At 46.0% G+C, this 25,038-nt stretch overlaps 1 protein-coding gene across 1 annotated transcript in view; it reads right to left on the bottom strand.

Moving 5' to 3' along the window:
* The window catches only part of AMOTL1 (angiomotin like 1), a 54,137-nt gene that overhangs the window by 7,117 nt on the left and 21,982 nt on the right, over window positions 1–25,038 (bottom strand). Inside the window, exons 4-9 of the mRNA XM_050333358.1 lie at window positions 20,533–20,809; window positions 16,736–16,880; window positions 15,591–15,680; window positions 9,406–9,551; window positions 4,030–4,179; window positions 283–473 (exon numbers count right to left, since the gene is read on the bottom strand). Coding sequence (XP_050189315.1) covers window positions 283–473; window positions 4,030–4,179; window positions 9,406–9,551; window positions 15,591–15,680; window positions 16,736–16,880; window positions 20,533–20,809 — 999 coding nt within the window. The remainder of the gene's footprint in view (window positions 1–282; window positions 474–4,029; window positions 4,180–9,405; window positions 9,552–15,590; window positions 15,681–16,735; window positions 16,881–20,532; window positions 20,810–25,038) is intronic.

Raw genomic sequence — 25,038 nt, 5'->3', positions numbered from 1 at the left:
CTACACTTTGCCAGTTGAAAAACAGGCAAAGTTTTGCCTGGATGGAGCCATATACCAACAGTCCCTTTGCACTCCACTGATGTGTTGTGAGGAGCTGCCTTACCTGTTCTGTGTAATTTGGCACCCTGAGACTTTGTCATTGAGGGGTGCATTAACCCTGGTGGCACAACTCAGCAGGGAAAGGCAATCAACATCCAGCCTTAAGAAAATACCCATTTTGTACTGTTTCCCCATGCTTTCCATGGTGAAGAGAGCTGCCTGCTTACAGCAAGGTCATCTCACCTCTCCGTTGCAGCTGTGGCTGCAGCATTCATGGCAAAGTGCCGGATTGTACTCTCCTCCAGGTACTTCTGCTCCCACTTGGTCATGTCAGCTTCCAGGGCCAGGATCCTCTCCTCCTTCTCCCGCACCAGCTCCATCAGGGCTGGGGCATTGTGCTCCGGGAGGCTGCTTGCCTGGTAGCTGCCCTGCCTCTGCCGTTGGAAAGAGCAACAGACATTCATCCCCTGTCAAGTATGGGAGTTGCTGGTATTTTTTTCCCCAATTCCCTGGAGCATGCAAAGACATCCCCATGTCTTTTGACAGGGGCAGGTGGAAGCTCCAGGCTAAACCCCTTAGCCTGAAGGAGAACAGGAAAGTCGACCATATGTGCAACCCCAGCATATGCTTCCTCAGACCATGCTGACAGGTTTCTCCCTGGATCTGCAGGGATCTTATGGAATACCCCAAGCCAAGGAAAAAACGGGAAAAAAAGCTGGTCGGAAACAGAAGCAATGAAGCTTTGAAAGATGCTTTTCTTGCTGTGACTTCATTCCATGGCTGAGCAGTGCTCAGGATGGACAGGCAGTTACTACCTATACACAAAAGCTGAAAGAAAAGCGACATGTAACCCATTTAAAACAGCAGCTGGGAAAATACTCCAGACACGCATTTACTCTGGCCTCTTCTGGCACATTAGTTCTCATGTGCCCTCAAGAGATGCTTTCTGCAGTGTAGAAGCTAACTTTCTGATACGAGGCACTGTGGGGTGGCTCCCACAGGATGCTGACAAGTAGCAATGGGTGAGCAACTCTTTGCATCTACGCTGAAAGGAAAGCGCTTACCCAGGCAGGATTTATCCCATCCAGTTACAGCACTTAATTAAGTCACCTAAGCAGCATGGATAGCTGCCCTGAGCTTCTCTCACTGCAGAGAGAGAGTGCAGGCAGATGGAGATTGAGTCCTCAGCTCAGCAGAGGGATGAGCACATCAAGGGGAAAGGTGTGAAGCTCTGGGAGAACTCAGTAGAAATAAATGAATTTTTAAATAAAAAATACAAGAGATTTGTTGCACTGCATGGTGCACAGTACTGTGCTAAAGGGGAAATGGTGCCTCAGGAGCACTGGCTTCTCATCCATGCTACACCATGAATATGCACTGGTAAAGCTGTACCATCACACTGCAGTGAGGGCTGCAGCAACCATTTCCAGTTTCCAAACATTTATTTCTTCTAGACACTTATCTCCTGCTTATCAGAAACTAGATACACTAGGGAAAGGCTGCAGCCTTTGTCTCTGGCGCAGTAACAATGGGTTTGGAAGCTGCTTTCTGGAAATGCAATATGGACTAGCCCTTGGGAGCAATGGCTGCAACTCTGCTGCTGAAAACATATTGTCAAATCTCTGGCAGGAAGGTAATATTTTGGAAGCATGGGTCCTGGTCTACAAATGGCAACCTGGGACATCATGGATGCTTGTCGTCTTCTGAGTCAAAAGCTCTGCCAGCCCTGTGTGCTCAGCCTGCAATGCTAACTCAAAGGGATTGTTTTTTGGGCCCAACTCATTCATCAGCGATAATGAAGATTTGCCATTTGGACTCAGCTACCAGCAAGCCAGGGGTAGAATATATGCTGGCTCACTGTCTCCTTGCATCTTTTCTGCTGAATCCAGTAAAAGAGAGAAAAAAAAAATCTCCTTTTTTTCCCTGCAATTAGAAAATGTCTCAGTAGCTATAATTTTGATAACTCAGAGAAGACAGCTCTGAAGCAAAAACCTGGGGTATTTTGATGCCACATGATTCATCGCAGCATTGTGGCTCATAAACCAAAAGTATAAATAACAATAGTAAAAAAAAAAACCCCAAAGTCTCCTCTCAAAGCTGACAGGTGAGACAAGAAGTTGGAGTAACTTTCCTTCTTCAAACTTACTAGACAGAATGGGTGCAGGCATTTGAGAAGTGTGTCAACCCAAAATCCAAATGCTAGTTACAGTGCCAACGAAATTTAAAAATTAAGCAATCTGTAAGTTACAGAGGAATTTTTTGCCAAAATATATAACAACAGATATAGCCTGAACTCCCAAGACAAGGACTTCAGCAACAGTCCATCCCAGTTACTTTATATATCAACTTGTCCCTATATTCCAGCCTTTCTTAAGTTCTAGTTTTATATTCACTTGAATTTTAATTGTATGTTTCTCAAGTGTTCTTTCATCTACACCAGCATTAGCATGTTCATACCCCAAGTGAATTCCTTTGTTAAACTGGAGGAAAGCTGGCTAAGGGGGAACTGAGAAGAGCCACTGGAACAGGACTTGAACAACAAGCCCATGGTAGACAGGGCAAGGAAGACTTAACACACTTAGATGGCTGCAAGGAAGAGTCGAGATGAATGAGAAGGGTCTCCAGGGACCAGCAGTGAGAGCGGAACGGTTCGAGGAGGGTGTGGGGGATCTGCCCTGCCCTGAGGCTGCTGGCAAAAGGGGATGCTCTCAGGTCTGGCCACCTGATGACTCTGCAAACCACTGACACTGACTGTAGAGCTATTTCCCAATCCCATCCTGTGGGCAGGATCAGCCCCTCTGCTTTCTGGCAGCACAAGTTCTGTGTAACAGCTGCTTTGGTTTCCACTAATGCCTTATAAATAAGGAAAGGTTATAGTAGCAGATGCCTGCGATGACAGATATGAGTGAGCCCTTCAAGAATTGCAAGAGCATCATGCTTTGCTTATGTTGCTGGTTCTTCCCCAAGCTGTAGTTTGATACATTTAACACATCTGCTCGCTCTCCTCCAGAGCCAATGCCCATGTATTTGGCACTCAGTGCGGGCTGCAGCCTGAGAATTCTTCCTGCAACCTCCTCATGCTTTTTTTTTTAATTTTCCTTTTCACAGATGACTGGAATTTGGGACTTAAGGGTGAAGGAGTTATAACAAAGGAATGACTAATGACTAATGCATAAAATACAAGCATAACGCTACCCCTCTAAGGACACAGGGCTGCCAAAAATCAAGGGGACACACAGAGAAGTGCAAATCTACATTTATAGCCCATTCTGGACTGGACTGATAAATAAACAGCTTATTGTCTAAAGATTATACCATTTGTCGTCACCAGACCTGTCATGGACTGAGGTTACTATCAACCACATACATCAAGCTTTGCACAGAACAAATATGGCCCAAGGTCCTGCTCCTACCAATCCCACATCATCCCACCTTGCTTTTTCAATGAAAGATCAACCAAAATCTGTGGGCCAAATCTCACATCCATGTGTACCGCACCCTTACTCTCCTTGTGCATGGAGCTGATTTTGCACAATCTGTCATTGCTCGAGAGAAACCTGGAAAGATGTTTCCCCCTGGTAGGTTTAGGGGAACACGCAAGGATAGAGCCCTGCCTGCCCTTGGGCAGGGGAACCAGGACCTCCCAGCCTTGCAGCAGGCAGGGCTCGGCTGTGTCCAGCAGCCCCACAGCAGAGCTGCCCCATCCTCCGCTGGAGATCTGAAGTAAGAATCATAGAGTGGTTGGGGTTGGAAGGGACCTTCATAGATCTTCTAAATTCAGTCCCTTCATCATGGGCAGGGAAAACTTCATGAGATCAAAAGCCTCAAAGCCCCATGTAACACAACCTTGGACACTTGATCCACAACTCCATCCAAAGGGATGGTTTGGGAGGAAAGCACAACAACCTGAACCCAAAAGCAAGGTAGCAGCTGGCAGGCCTGCAAGTGACCACCCCTCTTTAAAATCAACACCGAAGGCCCCATCCTCACCTGCTGCATCCTCAGCGAGTCCAGCTCCCGCTCCAGGCGTGTGCGCAGCCGCCGCTCCATCTGCTCCCTCTTCTCGCAGGCAGCCTGCAGCTGTGTCAGTGCCTGCTGCAGCTTTTCCACCTTCTCCACATAGGCCTGTTTCCTGCGCAGCTGTGGGGTACAGGGGATCAGCAGTGCTGGAGGGCCCTGCACCCCCACCCCGGGCTGCTGGACCCCTGTGCACTCAAGGCATTTGCTTCTGAGAGTTTCCCTGGGGGAAGGATGGTTCCTCTTTGACGGACTGGGAATGTGCACAGCAAGCATTGCTGGGGCAGTGCTACCCCTCTAGGAGGGAATGCTGCTCAGACCTTCCAACCGTGGATCTGCTAACCATGAAACTCCCTGGCCTTTTCTGAGCCAGAGACATCACACTGGTGGATACTCTTTGGGAAAACACAGATGTTGGACCCAGTTAAGAGAAATCCCGGTGGGTTTTACTGACTGGTGACACTTGGCACATTGCCTGTGCCCAAACAGAGAGGGTTTTTTTCAGTTCTGCATATTTGTTCACCACATGTGAAACAAACAGAGTGCCAGCAGCCAGAAGTGCTCCACCTGCTCTGCCCTGCTCACAGTCTTGTCCATGATGATCTGTAGATGTCCTGGCAGCTGAAGCTGGGCCTTTGTTACACATATAATGCAACTACTGAAGGGGTAAACATGACACAAGGCATTTCCAATACACGGTTTTACAGCCAGAGATTGCTCAAGAAGCATACCCCAAAAGGGTTATGAATTCCTCTTCTGCCACCCTAAATCCATCCATGTCACAGGTGAAGTGAAATACAGGCTTGTTCACAGCAAAAGCAAAGCTTGGCCTAAACAAACCCTCCCAGGCAGAGCCAACAACTGGCAGTGTGACCTCTCTAGCTCTGTTGCAATCCAGGCTAATGCTTACAGCTCCCTGGGCTTTCCATGAAAATTAATGAGATTATAATCCCCACTAGTCTCTGGCAGCAGCACGAAGACTGCATTCCTCAGGAGCTCACGACTTGGCAAGACAGACGCAGCAGTGGCTTCTTGCTGAATGTGCAATTTTGGCAGTAGGAAGGTGTTTGTGTCACCTCCCCGCTGCACCGGCAGGGATTGGAGGGGGGTAGGGAGCTCCTCAGGGTCCCTCATCTGCTCTCCCATGTCCTGCCGGATGCTGCAGGGTCCATCTGTGTCACAACAGCCACAATTTGGCTTTGGAGCAGCCCTCTGAGCCCCAGGGTTCACACACTCGCACATGAGTGCACCTCTGCCCATGTGGGTGAAGCGATGCTCACATGTCCTCTGCTTTTGAAAACAATATTGTAGGAGATCTGCAACAAGACAGTTCTCACATCCATAAATTTATAGGGAGATTTTTGAGCCAATTCTTGACTTTTCGATCCTGTGTGTAGATTCATAAGCAAAAAAATCACCCATAACATTAAAAAAATTAGGTACAAAATGTCTTAATTTGAACTAATGGGTTGTCAGTGAAGTGTGTATCCATAAGGAAGGAAGGACTACAATCAGAGATATGTGATAGTAAGCTCTAACACCTCATAGACACACAGACTCCAATAAAAAATAAAGCTGAATGGCACCTGGAGAACTACCAGTCCATCTTCCTGCTGCAAGGTAGGATCAACTACCTAAAACCTGGCACATGTCTGTATAATCAGTTTACAAAACCCCCCAGGGGTAAGGACTCCACAACCTCTCTCTGCAAACTACTTCATGGCTTATTTTCTTTTACTGCCATAAAATTTTTACCCTAATGCCTAATCTGGATTTCTCTTATGCAATTTAAGCAAATTACTTCTTGTTCTGTTTCCAAACTGTGATCTGCTAGAGCGAGAAGCATTTAATTAAACAAGTCTCTTATTTACAAGATCAGCAAACTTGCCTGAACACTGCCCTTGTCCCGGGGATTAGAAAAATCAAAACAAAGAAGAGCTGAGGCTAAAAAGGGGTGATCCAAGCAAATAAATCTGAGTAAAGATGAGTAGGTCTTGGAAAAATATCTGCACTAGAAATGTGACTCCAGTTTGAGCAACAGAATTCTAGAGATATGAGATTTGAGTGAAAGACATGATGGAGATGGAGAGATGGAGAGCCCACTATCACCTAAGTAGGTAGTTTCAGTGTTCATTACTCTAGTTCTTTATTTCCAGCCTGATTTGCTCAGCTTCAGTCCCCAAATACTGATCTCATAATTTCTTCTTATGTTGTTAAATAGCAAAGTTTAATCTGTCTGAGAGCAATCCCTTCTTCATCCATCCCTGGATGGATGAAGGGAGAGCAGTGGATATTGTCTGCCTTGACTTCGGCAAGGCCTTTGACACTGTCTCTCACAATATCCTCAGAGGTAAACTCACGAAGTGTGGACTGGATGAGTGGACAGTGAGGTGGATTGAGAACTGGCTATAAGGCAGATCCCAGTCAGTCATAATTCGTGGCACAAAGTCTATTTGGAGACCTGTCAGTAGTGGTGTTCCCCAGGGGCCCAGCACTGTTTAACTTATTCAGCAGTGACTTGGATGAAGGGGCTGATGCCTCCTCAGCAAGTTCACTGACAACACAAAGCTGGGAGGAGTGGCCAATACCCCAGAGGTCTCTGCAGCCCTTCAGAAGGACCTCGACAGGTTGGAGGTATGGGCACAGAAGAATGGTCTGAAATATGACAAAGGCAAATGCAGGGTCCTGCTTCTGGGGAAGAATAACCCCATGCACCAATACAGGCTGGCGACTGACCTGCTGGAAAGCAGCTATCCAAAGCATGGATGAGACAACACAATTCCACCAGCAGTCTCCTAAATGACACGTGGCCTTAATGCCACCTACATATTTTTGAATTAAATCCTTCTACTAGCAGGCACTCAGGATAATGCAGATTTACATAGTACACTATCTTAATTCAACTTATCTTAATTCAACTTAGTAGCTACTGCTTATTTCTCAAGGCTTGATTTAAAAAGCTGTTAAACTTAATTACATTCTGGTGACAGAAGAAATCTGTGTGGATTTACTGAGCAGTGCATGAGCTAGAGCTCTGTTAACAATAAGTCATTTTGATTTGAGTGATTTTCTGTTTCCTTCAATATATTCCCAATTACAGTAAAAATCCCTGGTTTAACATGAAGGTTTAACACTACAGTTGTATCTGCTGCATGTGTCAAATTATGACCCAGAAACACTGGAGACTGTTGAAAAGGTGCTCTAATTTAGCTACGAAACAGGACAAAAACAAGGGAAAGGGAGCACAGGCACTTGGGCACATGCCAGAAGCCTCAGATTAACTGCACTTCACCCGATCTGCCTGATACTGCCTTGAACAATTAAAACACAGCAGCTGGGCTAAAATTCATTTGGACTCCCCCTAGAATGAAAAAAGTAGTTAAAAACTACCAGGTCAACATGGGTTTGTCCAGGCTGAGGGCTGTCAGACAAACTCTGGCAAACACAGTTGCATCACTTTCATATAAGTCACCTCTAGACCTACCATGCCCTGGGCAGGAAGTTACCACCTCCATAACATCTGCCATGCCCTAGTAGGAGGTTAGGAGCTCTCTAGAGGGGAAGCCTTAACCCTTCTTCAGCTCCATCAGTCCACAATCCAGGATCCAGCAGAGGTACATTTATGCTGTGTGACTAGACTAAAACCTGGCTACTGCCAAGCTCATAGAGACAGAGGCATAAGGCTGCAAACATATTTACTACTACCCAGCAGGCACAAGGTAGCTTCTTGCATCACCTGCCTGGGAATTGGCATTTATGCTTCTGCCTTCACTAGTGTGTACTCAGCAAGTCAGTGTTACCTGCCAACACCACACTGACAGTCTGTGAAGCAGACAGGAGCTAAATGTATTTCTTCCCATCCTCTGCATGATGTCATGACTGTAGGAGCATGCGTTGCCACCTAAAACATTCCCTTATTCAGCCACTTTGTAACGAAATGCAAATAAAAAACCTTGGGTTGCCTTTAAGCCAAACAGTGTCAAGTGAATTATGTACAGATTAAAGGTATGCTGGCTCCTGCAGCTGCACCAAAGGGACTGCCCCAAATACACCAGGGCAGTGAGCAGGTTTTAGTCTTACTAACAAAGGAGAAGTTAAACTTAATGCGATCCTCTTCTTGCTGCTGAGTGTATCCACTGGAGGAAATGGGAGTTTTTAAAGTGTTTCTAAATAGGAAGTCAGAATGGTCTAATTATCAGGTACAAAACAGCAATGCCTTCAGCACTTACATAAAGTACCACAAATCTTAAAGACTCAAATGAACCATTAGTTAGCCTAATAGGGAGTCTGTCTGCTGGATACCCTGATAGGAAACATTCAAGTATCACTGAGGTCAATTCACCCTTTATCTTTCCAAGATAATGAACAGCATCTAAGTTACCTGCAGGTGTTTGAGAAAAGCTTTCCCAGCTCCTCACAAGACCCCTTGCATCCATACACCCAGCAGGGTCCTGTGGATTCCCCCTCTGGCCAACCCTGGGGAGGGTGCAGGTGGAAAATGATGCTCTAAAGGGGAACGGACCTGCCCAAGATCATGCCAACAGTTTGTGCCAAATCCTGAAACCCTACCGAATCCGCAAGGGTAGAGGTTCACCAACGGCCTTTCTCTCACCAATGACCTGCCTACTCAGATGGTAAAGATTGTGATTCTTCTACTTCCCATAAAACATTCTCCCTCTTTGTTGGTCCCATTGACAGAGATTTTAGAGCCAAAAAGGCCTGTTTTGACAGTCTTGCCTGGTCTGCTAGAATGCATAGACTTCGAACTAGTTACTAAATCCACACCTCCTGATTGAAGGTCCTTAAGGAATACAATAAATTGAGACATGGTATGACAGGTTCTCTTCAGCTCTCAAATAAACCCCTAGCTCTCTGTATCCCTAAATCCCTGTCAGTCTGCTTCCAGCCAGATCTTTTAAGATGTAAAGTTACCAAGCCTTGCACTGCTGTGTTGCTGTGCACATCTCAAAAGCCTCCTGGTATTCTTTGGAGAGAAATGGGATGCACCAACATGACATGTCTGTATCACAGTCCCAGCCCAGTTTTAAAATTAGATTTTTCTGTTAAGCTGTACCATTACCTCAACCACCAACTAACTAGCTGAGCTTGGTCTTGCTCCTGGTTACATGTTGAAGGCTCTGCTCTGGAAATATCTATGGTTGTGGTCTCCTTTGCTTGCTTGTCTCAGTACTGTATAACTATACATTTTCTCCTGTAAGAGTGCCAGTTCAAGCAAAACAGGAAGACCTACCACACTGTGGCTAGAAGAGAATCAGGACTTGGATGGAGAAAGGCCTAACTGCAAGCCACATCTATCTTCAGTGCACAGAAATGTTGTCCATGCCTCACCTCCTCCTCCAGTTTGATGACCTTGGCTTGAGCATTGTTTAGGGCCTGGTCAAGGATTTCAATGTGCCTCCGCTGGTCCTCATTGGAAGAACGCACAGCTGCCAGCTCCATCTCCAACTTTTCCTTCTCCTTCAAGTGCTCTTTGTCTGAAAGAAAGACAAGAACAAGAGCCACTCCATGAGGACAGCTCACAGGCCCAAGATCACACACCAGAGGTGAGCTGCCACCTTTCTAGAAAAGCAAAAACTATCTGAAGCAGCAGCAAGTAGGGCCATTACAACACAGAGCTGAGACACAGTGGGCAAGTTGCTTCTACTGCCAGGGCTCAGCCCCACAGTGCCCAGCCCTACATGACAACCAGTAGCAGAGACAAGCGGCAGCTTAGGCTGCATCTGCAACAGCAGAGCTTGTGGACACGAGCACTGCCTCACAGCTTTCCATTCTGCTGAACTGCAAGCACGTTGCCCAGGAAAATTTTGGCTTGCACCAACTACTCCTTTCCCACACAACACCCAAGCCCTGCCTGAGAATAGCTTACACCAAGGGCTGCTTGTAGCTGCCAGTTTGGATGCTGCTGCCCTTCTGCAATGGGCAAGAAACCTCAGACCCATGGATGTGGGTTGTGCTGTGCCTGGTCCTTTTTATTTGCAAAGACAGAGATCATGACATACAGAAAATGTCAAAATAATAAACACCAATCTGTGCTGGATGGCCTGAAAATGTGAAGAGGGCAAAGCAATAAGGACGAGTAATATAGAAGGCGTCTGTACAGGCTTTCTCTGGGCATGCAGAGAAATGGAGGCTGTGGTAGATATGTTAGCTCCACAGGGGCCTGGGGTAACTTTCCAGACCTGCATGACCTAAGGATCCAGCAATCAGTGCTCCTCTCCTACTAAACACCTTAACACATCACAAGCAAGACTAAACTTCTGTGCTGAAAAATTATCCCATTCTTGAGTAAGATTCAAATAATAATAATGGCCAGTCTTCGCGAGCGAAGATCCGGGGAAGGTCTTTACACCTTCCAGCCTGCGCATTGGATTTTTTAGGTGAGACACAGTGTGCGCGGAACTGAGCCCACCCTTTAATCCTAAGGTTCATCTGCCGGGGCCAAGCGAGCTTGGACGGTGGCAGCGAGGTCCTTAGGACGTAGGTGGGTTGCCTTTAAGGGCTAACGAGCCCCACCTGCCCGGGAGTGGCCCTGACCGGGAATCGAACCCGGGTCTCGGCAGTGATAGCGCGGCGCCTTTACCACTAGACCACCAGGGGCTCCAAGATTCAAAACTATATTAAAAAATCACAACTGGCTAAATTCAGTCAGCTTTGCTCACTTCTTTTTCTTCAGCAACAAACTGCAGGCCCACCACTGACTTTGCTGGCAAACTGCCTGGGGAAATGCTTTGCTCCATCTGCTTCTGCCCTGTCAGTGCTGAGAAGCCATTTCAGGGAACATGAGTGTCACAGGCCAATCACTGGATCCCCCATGTCAGAACACAAGCAGCTAATGACTGGAGCAAGCAGGGGATCGAGGTTTCAATCAGTGAAATATGAGATTTCAAAATCTGGCCTTCATTCTTAATGACAACAAAAATAGAGCACTTGGAAAGCCTTCAGGAAGGAAAATTTCCTCCAAAAATTAATTTGGCATCAATTAAACATTGTTTTGATTTTTGACGTTTAAAACACAGCATTACAGAATTTATTATTTTTTAACTGAAGTGAAAAGTTTCTCCAAAAACACTGAAATGTGGAAAATCTGCCCTAAATATCTAGCTCATCCCACCCAAATTGGACCACTCAAGCTGGAAGCCCCAAGCAGGGTCAGAAATTTCACACGGCCAAAGGCAGTCAATTTCAGACCTGAACTATCCCCAGCAAGGCCATGTTCTTCCTTAATGTCAGGTGGGATGAGAACAGATTTAATTTCCACATCATCAGTTGGTGTCTGTAGCAATGGGAGGTGCATATGAGCTGAGCCATGTGGAACAAGGCAAAAGTGGATGAGATGAGCCCAAAGCCACCCAGCCATCTTCCCATGGCTCATAACAAGAAACCCTGGCAGCAACACCGGCATGCTGGTCACTGCAGAGTCCACAAGCAAAGCCCAGTGCACACCACACCACTGACTGCCACCACGAGCTGTGTTGGTAAGATGTGGTTTTAATCTTCCCTTGTTGGCAAGGAATTTTATACTGGACATGCAGACCTTTTCCTTCAATGCAAATACATTTACTTCAATCAGATTGACCAGAAAGAACATTAATATCTACTGTACAAAAGTGTACATGTGGGCAAATTATCCAGGAGTTAATGTCTTTAGAGGGTGAGGAAGCTGGAAGATAAATGCTGTTTCAGCCCTAGGGCACTTCACCATATTGTGCTGGGACCACACGTGCTCTGCTCCAGATCTCAAACCCATATTTCATATTTCACATGGGGATAACACATGGCAAAACAGGATTTGGGATCCTCACTTTCAACTTCCTTTCAGGGAACTTGAAGCACTCAGCCTTTCTATTCCCCCAAGGGAGGAAAATTATGCTGTACACAAAATAACCACCACTAGAAAGTTGGTGAGAAAAATTCCCTGAACAGCTCCCAGCACTTCTCCATGTCAGTTTCAGCCTGCAAAATGCTAGGGGTACATTTTATAAATGCGTTACTTGCATTAATTTTTAGTGAAGAAGGAACTTGGTTGAACATACCTTAAGTTCTCTTCAAGTGCATACAAGGTACCCTGAAGTCTAAAAATACTGGTTTACTGTATGCACTACCCTTGCATACATCTTTTTAACTAAGGGACTCCAGTTAATAACTGTTTCTATATTTTGGTAGGTCAGTGCCACATCCCATTACAGAACAGTTCCCACACAGCTCCTCTGCTGCAGTTCACAGTTGTAATCTCATTGCTTTCCACCCACTGTCTCTGCCTGTTGTACCTCCACATACTGTGGACATTGCATCTATACAGAAGAAAGGAGACCCAGAAAGAAGTCTGCTTCTGTGCTTCTCAAGCAGGCTTTCTGAGTTGTCAAGCTCGGTAGGTACACCAAAAGTAGATAAGTCTTGACCCTGCTTTGTAGCAGAAACATTAGATAAAAAGTGGTTTGAAGCTGACTATGCTGGGACAAGGGAGGCCAGGAGCAGCAACACAGATTATTTCCTGATTATTTCCTGTCTTAATACCAAATGGCACTTAGTCTGTCCAAAACCCCACTTCAAAAAACATCTGTTGAGGGCATTTTCTTTGGCTGGATACATTCAATGGGAATATTTATTTGCCTGGGATATTTGGGACAGAGATATATGCACAAGTTCACAGCACATGAACTGAGCATTCCCATGGAGCATGAGGCTCTATCAACACACTGCCAAAACTGTCCATGCACCCCCAGTAATGGGTGAAGAGCCATGTGGATGGGCATAGACCTCAATCTGTCTCAGACACCCAAAAAACACAGACTCTCCAAGGATCCTGCTCCCACAGTCCAGAAATCCTTCAAAAACACGCAAAATTCTCAAGACTTCGCCAAAGCGTATTTTCCCATGATATGCTGAATCATAAGCTTTCTCTCTCCCCTATACCTCTGAAACCATCCTCAATCTTCCTGCCTCTCCCTTCCCACAGAACCTCTCAGGCTCCTCCTGCCAGTCTCTTCTCTTGCCTGTATGGGCATATATGCCTTCAGCAATTGCTGCTTCATGTCTTTCCTTAAAATAAAATTTTTCCCTGACAAAACATCATGTAATTATCAGGAAACTAATATGGTGTATAAACTAATATCTCTCCTACCCTGATACAGCAGTAGCATTTCTCTTAGGCACAAATGCCTAGCACTGAATACTTCCAGGCATGTGGCCTGGCTTCGCCTATTATTATTACAAAGAATAAGATTTTTTTATCACCTCCAGTCTCCATCTCGGAGCTCACGACTGCTCTGCACTGTTGCACTGCTAATGAAGAGCTCTGTGAGGAACTGAGAAATGATCCTTGCATATCCTGCTTTGCCAGACTTGCTTTTCAGGGATATTTTCCTATTACTGGAGTTTCACCACACAAAACTTTGTTTGCAGCATTACCATCCTCAAGAATTTTATCTTTCCTTCTTCAACTCATTATGAGAGTGCCTTAAAAATGGTAACTTTTAGGAACCTGTTGATGTTGGAGTCTTCTTATATAACTTAGATTGGGGATGCTAAGGGTCATGTTTCCAGACTGTTTTCGACAAACATAGGGACTAGAAATCTGCTTTTGCTTTCCTAATGAAAATTAAGATTTGCATGTACATATCTGTCTTAATAAGGTGTGACCCTTAGGAAAAAAACCCAAAAAATCAGTTTCATGACAAATTTTTTTCTCTTCTTCTAAAAATGGCTATTTTAATCTCAGTAGACAAGTGTAAACATGGCAGATAAAACTCAGTTTTCCAACTCTGAGTTTTCTGCCTGTGTATCCCATTAACAGGAGGGTACAAACTTGTGCTTGTGAAAACCCCCATCTTGGCAGTGAGGTGCAACCCAGCCCCGGTCATGGTCTACTCCTGGGGAAGACTCACAACCATCAGCATATAAATGCAGCCAGCAACAGAGGACTTCCAGGCAAAACCTTTTATGGACTCTGAGAAGGGCAGACACCCTGATATCAAGGTCATTTCTGGGAGTGTCCCAGCAGCCCAAAGAACATGACTGAAGAGAACCTGCTTTACACATGCCCATTTTTCTATTCTCGGAAGCACTCTGCATTGCATTACTAACATTTCACTCTCTGGCCTAGCCAGGAGACACTCCAAGCATCCAGACTGTCTTATGAGATAGGATCTGGAGAGCTATATTTGTTTGTAAGCTGTGAATTGATTGCAGTAATATGCTGAGTGCACAGCACAAAGTTTCACTGCTATTTATTTATCAGCAGAAGCACAGAGCATGTTTATGTACTGGAAAGTAACTCAAATTGAGTCCATCTTGGGGATTTAACTCCCCCTTGTAGCCAACAGTATATAGCAACACTACCAGGCTGTTTATATATGAAGAGAGAAGATCCCAGTCTCCAATTTCCACTGTGCAGCTTATCCATTTGAACTCTTCACAAGCATGACAAGACTTACACAGCAATGCTGCTTCCTTAACAGATCATCCCCTTGCATTCACAGCAGTATCTACACATCCTTATGCCATCTGCTACTATGGCAAAGCTAACATGTCACGGAAAACATCACCAGATTCTCTTCTGGTTTGTGCACACATGCACCAAATGATCAGCTGTGCTGGCATCACTGCTGCTGGTGGGAGCCAGGAGAAGGCTCTCCAACACTTGGAGCAGATGGTGGATGTTTCAAGGCTGGTGGTGAAGCATTTTGACTAGTATTAAATGCTGCACTGCCAATGGAGGTGGATGTTCTGCACTGCAGTTGTGGCTCATCTTCCAAGGAAGCTCTTGGTGTGATAAATAAACAGAAGGTTTAGTTGTACGCAGCATTGAGCTTCAACAGGATTTAAGCTTACAAGATACTGCACAGCTCTCAGGTGATCAAGACCTTCTGGATGTGTGCTAAAGATGGTCAGGATACAAAAGAAGTAACACACTGTCACAAAGCATCCAGCTGCTCGGGTTTTGGGTTGGATGATCTCACACACATCAGTGCATGGCAAGGAAATCTGCAGCACTGTGCCCAGTCATTATGGAAGCCTAAAATTTGTTAGGAACAGATGCTTTCATAGCAGAAGTTGTAAAATCTTTGCCTCTTGAGTCCTTTGTGAAAGATAAGGTCCAGCTCTGCTCTTTCTCCTGCTGGCCAAACCATGGCACTGATAACTAGTCAGCAGAGGCTGCTCTGGGCTTTTCCCAGCTCAGAGAAGACTTTGGCTTCTCTTAGAAGCATGCATCTCTAGAGATGACCCTGCAAGCAACACTTCACAATTTCAGATCCATATTTCTCAGAAATAAGCTGTGTTACCATTAACTCACACTGCTTGGTTCTGATGCTCAGAGAGAAAAAACCTCTACCCTAACTAATCCAGTCTGCAGCTGAAATAAGAGTATGTGATGAATTAGCTGAGTAAAACCAAGCCACAAGCGCAGCAACAATTAATTGCTAAGCATTTACCTCCACTCCACCACGTGTGAGTTATATATACACACACACATACATATATGCACTTTCCAAACAGATAGGCACAGTACTCACTCTGAGTGGCATAAAGGCCCTCTGTTGCCTTATCCTCATGCCCATCAAAGTCTCTGCTGGCTAGCTGCCTATTGGCCGTCTCCAGTCGTTCTGTAAAAAACAGGAAATACTTTAAGTATAAATATATGTATATAAAATTGTAGACCAACCAAGAAAATAAGATGCATGCCAGCAGAGCAGTATAAATAGACTCTCTGAAGGAGGACATTAAAATGTAGGCTGACACATACATAAAAGATGAAGCCTTTGACCTCTTCCATGAAGCTGTGCCATTCAGATTTACAAAAACTGGGAGAAAGGCCACTGCCATTCACAGCTGACATGTCCAGGCAGTTCATCTCTCACACTGTCCAAAATGCAACAAGGCATCTGCAATCTGAATTAACCAGCTTTGCAATGGGATGGGTACTTTCCTGCAGTGAAGAGCTGCCCCTGGTGCCTCCTGAGGGAAGGCAGCCCCTACCCCATTGATGCCAACTCCTGGGGATGCCCATAGAAAAGGAGAAGTGTCTTGCAGCCAGGGATAGTTTCTTGGGAAATTTCCAAGGAAGATCCTGCCTTCAGATTCTTCCCTCCTCCAAAAAGACCATATGACCCACCTTGCACCACTGCAAAAAGGGTAAGTCAGTTTGCAGAAGGTATCTCACTGCATGAGCAGGTACTAAAGTACCCCATCAGGAACCTGGATGGGCAATTGCTATCCAATATATGCTCCACTTCCTTCCTCAAAAAGATACACCCTCAATTTTATTTTTTTAATACAAAAAAAGAGATGGCCTTTGGTACTCACTACTGGTCTGGGAATGCACTGAACTTGGAGATTTATGGTAGCACAGTACTGCTCTACATTGCAATTTGCTCTTCAGCTCATTAGTTTTGGACACGACACTGTGACTGGTGGCCTTGCTGTCAATTCGTCTTTGCAAGTGCTGAACACAAAGGCACCATTAGGAGGTGACTCTCATACTTTGTCAGGCTTTTTTGCCACTGGGGGGGTGACAGCAGTTTTGTCTTCTGCCAAGGGGCAGGGCCTTATTTCTAACAGACATTTATCTAACTAGTATGTGAAACCACTTTTCCAAAGCCTGCTTCTCTGGAACCTTGTCAACCAGAATGAAAAAACCACACAAGCAACTGTAACATACCACGGAGATCCCTGTTGAAGTCATGAAGTCTCCTAATTTCTCCTTCAAGTTTGTTTCTCATTGCTTTGTCCAGAGACTCCCTCTTAGTGGTGGTCTTGACCAAGCCCTCGTAAGCTTCTGAAATCCTCTGAATCTCTATTTCAAACTGCAAGGAGAGAGAGCTCCTGTTAAAGCCCTGCAGAAATATGTCTCACCCCAGGGTTTGTCCAGTGTGTTTCAATGAGACATGGGGGTAAGGGTGATGCTCATGCCACATGTCACACCAGGCATCAACTCTACAAATGACCCATTCCCCTGGCAGAGTGAAGCCCCAATGATGCTGAAGGCTCCTGCAGTAGGGACCCCTGCAAACGGCCTGTCATGTGAAGTGATACAGCTTTGGTAGAATCCTTGCTGCAGGAATGATCAGCACTGATGTGGGAATCTGCTCCTGCATGCCTGGCCCTTGTGTTTGTGAAGAAAAGCTTGATAATGTGCACAGGCTGGAAAACCACAAGATATATATAGCTTCCCACATACCTTTCTAAATCTGGAACTTTTTTGGCCTCTTGAATCATGGGTGGTACAGATTCGTGATTTTTGAAGCCACGGTGCGAGCTCACCTCCACTTGCTGTGGAGTTAAGTCCCTCCTTAAGCTTCAGGTGTGATTTGCCAGGGATGCTGCAGCTGTCACCTCACCGTCTGTGCAGGAACCTGCAGCCAGGCTCCAGAAGCCTGGACCTGCACTTCACATGACACTGGGACCACTCTGTCTTGATATGGCCCATGGGTAGGCAGCACCTCCAAACCACACACCAAGGAGAGCTTGGCAGAGCCGTGATAAGGAAAACAGGTTATCTTCCCCAATTTCTGCTTTCAGCTCACTCACAAGCACAAAAGCTGAAACAAGTGGGAAAGTTCAAACCGTACATGAGGAAGCATTTCTTTACTGAAGGAATGGTCAAACTCTGGAACAAGCTTTCTAGAGAGATATTTGATGCCCAAGGCATTTGAACAGTGCCCTTAACAACATGCTTTAACTTGGCTTGCCCTGATTTGGTCAGGCAGTTGGACTAGATGACCACTGAAATAGTCTATTCTAGTCTATGACTATGACCTACAATCAAAAGCTTATCTCATGTGAATCTTCCAGAATCAAAGCACTTTTCTGAATCGTTAACTACATGATCCCAATCAGACATCATGCTCAGTTGGGTGCCCTGACACCCACCAGTTCCCATGCTTCCCCTCTCCAAGGTGAGCCACTACGTGCAGGAAAAGATGCCTGCTCCAGAGAGCTCCTACCACAGCCAAAGCAGACTTGTCAGCACCACAGTGGGTTTCCACAGCCCAGCAGTCTGGCCCAACACTGCTGGTTACCACAAGGGCTCTGCTTGGCCCTCTGTTATTTCCCAAAACACATCACCACACAAGTCTCCTGCAGCCCCGAAGGCAAAAACTTAACTGTGCAAAAAGAAAGAACCTCCATCAGCACTGAATAAAATTAAAGGAAGAGCAGAACAACAGCCACAAATTGTGTCGGCGTTTCTCAACAGCTCTGGGATTTCCTTCTCCTTCTTTTATGGAGATAAAAAAACAGTTCAGCTTCTTCTCTGCTTGGTAGCTCCTGGAGCTGACCCACTCAAGTAACACACACACATGGCATGGGGAAGAGCCAGTCCAGCCTGGCAATTAAATTTCAGCAAGATAACATAGCACAGAAAAGGGAAAGTAAATACTTTGCTTTTGAAAAAAAAAAAAAAAAAAAGCTCAAAATGAAATGTGCACAACTCCTCTTCCAACTCCTTTTAGGTAAGAAAACCAGGCAACTTTTCAAATAGCACAAGGATCAACCACCACCTTGTATCTCTCTGCAAAAAAGTCTGTTCACACACGACTGAGAATATGACAAGCCTCAGGGCTGATCTGATTGTCCAAATGTCCAGGGAGCCCTACAAGTCGATTTTCTCTAATTTCTTCTATTCTGTAATGAATAAAAGTGATGGGAGGGTGGTTCTACCTAGAATAAAACTGTTATGCACAAATAAACAAGAAGTACTCCTCCTGACCCTTCCACTTCCAATGAGAGGGAAGAGTTTTCACACCCAAAGTATGTAATTTAACTCAATCACATTTTCAGAGGTGATGTTCAGCTGAAACTGTGGGAACAGAGGAAGGCCTGCCCTGTCCTTGTGTTCAAACACATTAAAAAAACAGCATGGGAGGGATACCATGTGTTAAGGATTTGGTCTCCTGAAGAAAGAATGCACTTGAGTATGTGTTTCACTTTAATACTCCGTTTACATTCCCCCAGAGTCAATGGGACTCAAGTCCATGCTCTGTTGATTGAAGTGAGACTTCAGCCCGTGCTTGAATACCTTTCTGTTGGTGTCTGATGCAATCGCCTTGCAGGGCATCCAAGATAAAGAGAGAGTAATTTCCAAGAGTGAAAAAGAAAATTGGAATATTTATAGGGCGCTGCACTCAAATACCTTTTACTGAACAACGTAGCTTTTGTAAAATTAATAGCTGGAATATTTCTTTTTGCCCGCAAAGGCCACAGGGAAGTTAGCATTAAAGTCTTTGCAGATGTCTTCAAAAACAGTTAATGTTGCTGCAAAAATTTTTCAACTAAGTTTAGGAAAGTCTGTGAATAAACTCAACTCACCTTGTTGCAGAGAAGAAGGCAGAGAAGACAGCAGCTACAAAACAAATGGTCTTTTTTTCTAACCTATTTGACTAGATTGTCACAGATTTTTCCCCAAGCTGAGGCTGGGATATGCTCTTTCAGAGCTGCCTCTTCTCCTGTGAAGGGTGTCTCCAAGAACACCCTGATCTGCCCACCAGAGAAAGAAACTGATCTCCTATTTAGACTCCTAAATTGAGTGAGAAAAGACCTGCAGTCTAAGCTCATTGGTGTATAAGTGGTAGGAAGACAGAAATAAAGTAGCAGTGTAGGATCCTAAATAAATTATTTGGTCTGAGCCCTTGGGACCCAAAGTCAGCAGACCTGGGGAGTATCTCTGCTTTGCATTTAGTGAGTCTCAGTTTTAAGAAACTTCTACTTTTTTGATTTGACTCTTCATCTTCTCACCTCAGGCAGTGCTCAAGACATTGCCCTTCTCCACTGAAAAAACCTGCATGCATACAGAAAAGAGGGTGCAGGATCTCTTAAAAAGGGGTTTTGAGTAAAATCTTTACCAAATGGTCTTTCAGGTAAGGGGGCAGTACTTTAGTGCTTTTAAAACCAGCATGTTCAAAGATGGATATCTAACATCAGCTCTTAAAGACCCGCAGAGCAGTCAGTGAAAGCCTCTAAGACAATGAAGTTAATGCATTTCCAAATAACGGGCAACCCCACTGACTGGCTGTTACACTTCCAAAGAGCGTGGAGGACCACACAAACTTATTGTGGTGAACAAGACTGCCTGGGACAGATGTGGATGTGCTCTTGAAATGGTCCTCTCTTGCAGCTCTAACACCTGTGCAGACGGTGCAGAACTCAGCTGCAGCAGGAGCAGACTCTGCCTGTGGGACACTTCCAGGAAAAGCTTCAGTGAGACCAGCATGGAAGGATGGAATGGGAAAATATCCACTTGAGAGATATCTGATGGGCTGCCCTGTTTTGCCCTAAAGTCAGGGGAGCTCACAAGACACAGGATTACACTTCTGGGAGACCACCATGGAGAGGCAATGGTTAGAAATGGCCACTGATGCATCCCCATTGCAGCGACACAACTATGAAGAACAGCTCGAGGGACCCAAAGACATCCAGACGGTTGTTCTGCCCAGGTCCCATCCCCACCTCTCCACATACCTTCTGCAGCTTGTCTGCCTTCTCATAGTACCCCTCGAGCTCCTGACGCAGCACGTGGTTCTCCTCGGAGAGCATCTCTACCATCTGCTGTGCCCGCTCCACGATGGCAAAGGCGTCGGGTGTCAGCTGCTGGCCCGGCAGCGTCGGAGTCTGGGCGGCAGCAGGGGCCGGCAGCGGGGGCAAGGAGCCTGGGAGCAGAGGGCCTGCGGTGGCCTGCGAGGACATGGGACTGTGCTGCTGGGCTGGTGGTGGCGGAAAGGGTGGCTGGCATTGTCGGCTGTGGGAAAGCACACACGGAGGAGGCGTTAGAGCTGCGCGCCCTCAAAATGCGTGCAGGAGCTTTCACCTAATGACTGCATGGTTTATTAATAGTGTTGTAACTGTATGGTCATGATTATGGTCTTCAGTCACTCCTAAATACCAACAATCACAGCAGGGACTGGGTAAATTGTCTCCTCGCCTGCCCTTGACAGTGACGTACGCATCCGGCATGAACAGATAAAGGAAGCACTGACTCGAAAACAGCATTTTTGCCTAGGTGCACAGCTAATACTTTAGCAGCAGCCAGCCTCTCCCTGCCTCCCCTTGCCACAAACGCCACTGCTGAGAAGCATAAGCCGGCAGGCTTGAAGGAAACACAAGGGATGCATTACTCACCCTTCAAACACCACTCCCTGCCCAGAGCAAGACCAACTGATCAGCTGAGCTGGGAGGCAAAAGGAAGTGATGTGAGTGAACCAGTGTGCCTGAGTGGCTTTAGTAAGCGGCAAAGGGAAGGGCTGCTGGGGAGCTGCTGGAGGCACAGCCCCGGTCAATCATGGTGAGCCACAAAACCCATCTTGCAGTGGGAGACCTCATTGTGTCACTCCCTGACTAAGAGCATCCATCACTCCCTAGGCTCATACCAGTGAAGAATAAGAAGTGATGTGGTGGCAGATCTGCTTGTGGCCAAGGATTGCTGATGGGGCAGGGCTCTTTAATCCACCAGAGTCATAATTTGCAATGGCTGGGGCATAACCTAGGAGGATCTCTTAGCAGTGAGGGTAACCCTGCAGCTGGTGGCCAGGTGGAATGGAATTCCTTCCCTTCTGACCCATATTCCAGCCTTGTAAGCTCAAGAAGGGAGAAGACTCCTCTTTCAAAAGAAGAAAATTTAGGCAGGGCACAGCTCAAAGCTTGTCTGCTTGAGCAGACATCTTCATCCATTGCACAGGCAGTCTCAGAGCCTTGGCCAGGGCAAGCGGCCCCACACACAATCTCACCGTGCACAGCTGAGCCAGTCCTCAGCCCAGACGCCAAAGCTGTGAAATTTCTACACTGCACTGGTTTAAGAGATTCAACCCACACCATGTGGGCCATCAGTGTCAGAGCCCAGTTTGGCTAGAAAATAAGCTGGCTGCTGAACCCCACATGAAGTCTGCAGTCAAGCACATTCTAGAACTTGTATTTTAGCTTAACCACAAGCTATTAGGCTGTAGATATCATTACCGTTATTTCTGTAACCTACACAAGGCACAGGACACACTGAAGAGATGTATTTACCCCACCTGGCCTCAAAGATTCATGAATGCTATTTCTTAGACAGACAGTGTTGTGCTATATTAACACACAGTAATTATGGTTACTTGTTGTCTTCAGCACCTACACAGCTTCTTGAAACAGGGCTTTCAAAAGATCTCAGTAACCCACCACTACCTTCAACTGCAGCAGAACAAGCTGAAAAGTGAAGACAATTTAAAAGTCCTGCCCGAAAAGTGAATAGCACTGCTCTAAAAATTTGTCCCCATCAAGCCACACAATGGCAAAGAAAGCCAGCAATTCAGTCTTATCTTCTGTCCAAACTAGAGTGAAAGCAAATGGGGCTCTGCAGGCCCCCAGACACAAAACACACAGCCCCATGCTCCCATCCCAGCTTTGCCCAATGCATCACTTGTGGCACCGAAAGATATTGAAATGGAGTAAAGACCAAACACGTGCACACTGCTAACCTGCCCAGAAGCACAGACCAGTGTCCTTGGGAAAAAGATTCCAGCCGAGCTTCATGCAGCCGGCATAGAGGAAGCCTGTGCTGAGCTTGTTCTGGCCTTGGGATGGCTTTTACCTGCACAGCATGGACATCCCCTAAGGCTGTGTCTCTCCTGGTAAATTAAACATCCACAGAGGCAGCTCAAGAGCACAGGAGGGGCCATTCCCCTGGGCAGCTCCCAGGGCCAGAAGGATTTGCTCTCAGCCCCAGGAATGTCAGTTCTCTGGCAGAGGTGCAGGCTAATAACTAAGGAGCTAAATGTCTACTAAAAGTGGATAAAGCTTTCACAAAGACAGGAAGTCAGGGAGATGCTGTATGACACTTTACAACAAAACACACAGAAATTCACAGAATCACAAAATGGTTTGGGTTGGAAGGCATCTTTAAAATTGTCTAGTCCAACACCCCGGCCATGGGTTGGGGCACCTTCCACTAGAACAGGTTGTTCTAAGCCCCATCCAACCTGGCATTTGACACTTCCCATGATGGGGCATCCACAACTTCTCTGGGCAACCTGTTCCTGTGCCTCACTACCCTCAGTATAAAAAATTTCTTCATTATATCTAATGCAAATCTGCTCTCTTTCAGTTTAGAACCACTGCCCTTTGCCCTGTTGCTATAGGCCTTGGTAGAAAGTCTCTTTCCAGCTTTCTTAAAAGCCCCCTTTAAGTATTGGAAGGCTGCAATAAGATCTCCCTGGAGCCTTCTCTTCTCCAGGCTGAACAACCTCAACTTTCAGAGTCTGTCTTCATAGGAGAGGTGCTCCAGCCCTCTGATCATCTCTGTGGCCTCCTCTGGACTCGCTCCTCCGAGTCCATCTTGGGACTGGGAACTCCAGAGCTGGACGCAGTACTCCAGGTGTAGTCCCACAAGAGCAGAGTAGAGGGGGAGAGTCGTCTCCTTCCAATTGCTAGCCATACCATGATACAACTGGCCTTCTGGGCTGCAAGTGCACATTGCTGGCTCCTGCTCAATTTTTCAGCCCCAAGTCCTCTGCAGAGCTCCTCTTAATCCCCTCATTCCCTAGTCTACTGATGCTAGGTTTTCCCTGCCCCAGATGGAGTTCCCTGCACTTGGCCTTTTTGAACTTCATGAAGTTCACACAGGCCCACTTAAGCCTCTCCTAGTCCCTCTGGATGGCATCTCTTCCCTCTAGCAATTCAACCAGCTGCAAAAGGCCCTCCCCTTCAAGGCCGTAGCCCCAAGGTAGCCCCAGAGCTCCCAAACACCAGCAGTGGATTAAGACACTGCTCCCTGCTCCCCTCCTTTTGGAGTTTACTGCCTCTCCAGCCTCATCACTTCTGCCTGCTGCTGAGACCTTGCAGCAGGATGCCCTGGGGGTCACACAGACCTGGAAGGCCTGTTTTACCTTCCTTAGACCAAAATCATGTCTCCTGGAAGTGCCTGGTGACCTGAGGCCATGCGAGCCAGTAAGCCCAGGCAGCCTTGTGCCAACCTTCTCTGCAAATCACCAGGACAGCCCACCATATCTCTCACACCATCCCCACAGTACCCCTTTCCTTCTGGTCCTCCAGCATGTGAAACATGGCAAGGGACATCATGCTTGTCATGGGACTTCCATATATTTTTTTGCTCAAAAATCTGAAGAATAAATGACATCATGAGTGAGGGATGTCACTCACAATGCAACAGATGCTCCACAAGCACATGCGAATGCAGCCAAGCACACAGCACCGCCTCAACGCTGCTGACAGCCGGTCTGTGCTCACATGTTTTACCACAGCAATTAATCCAGCTCAGCGTGAGTTTGTTTGCCTTTACTGGAAAAAAAAGGACACGATTTTAAGCAAGAAAACGCTTGGTTGTCTGGACACAGTTACGCCCTACTAAGACACAGATTTGCTGCAGGTAAATATTTTCTCACTTCTTTATGGGAATAGTGTAGAGCAATAGAACTGAATTGAACTCTGAATCTAAAGCAGTGGAGATATCAATTTTTCTTTGTCATTATGAAGCAGAGCAATCTTTGTTCATCGATACACCCTTTAGACTCCTGCAGGAGCTCTTCACACTGCACTTTTGGGAAATCTCAACCTTCCATCAGCTTAACATTTTCTCATCACTTTACACTACAGAGGAAGGAAAGATCCCAGGGATCTCCATTTTCTTGAACTGCAAATGAGTTCTTGAGCTACTGAAGATTTACACCCTGTAGCAGCAGCCAGCCACCAAAGTCTCAGCAGCCACAGCCACAGGAGGGATTCTCTAAAGTGTTTTCCAGCTTGGAAACTGAACGGGTACAATCAACTTTATTAATTTTGAAGCATGGTTGTTCAACATAATTAACATGTTTCTTACTTTCCTTTTACTTGTTTCATCTGTCTCAATTTAGTTCTGACTTAGCCAACTGCAAAATCTCTGAGTATATATGTAATAAAATCAACACAGCGGTTCACATTAACAAATCAACATTTGTAAAAATAGCAGTGTTATAACATCAGCTTAGTTCCCATCCAACT

Source organism: Myiozetetes cayanensis, unplaced genomic scaffold (assembly GCF_022539395.1).
Source record: "Myiozetetes cayanensis isolate MyiCay16 unplaced genomic scaffold, myiCay2020 scf5-8, whole genome shotgun sequence".
Classification (NCBI taxonomy): Eukaryota; Metazoa; Chordata; class Aves; order Passeriformes; family Tyrannidae; genus Myiozetetes; species Myiozetetes cayanensis.
Note: the sequence above shows the minus strand (reverse complement) of the source record. Positions and strands in the feature narration are given on the sequence as shown.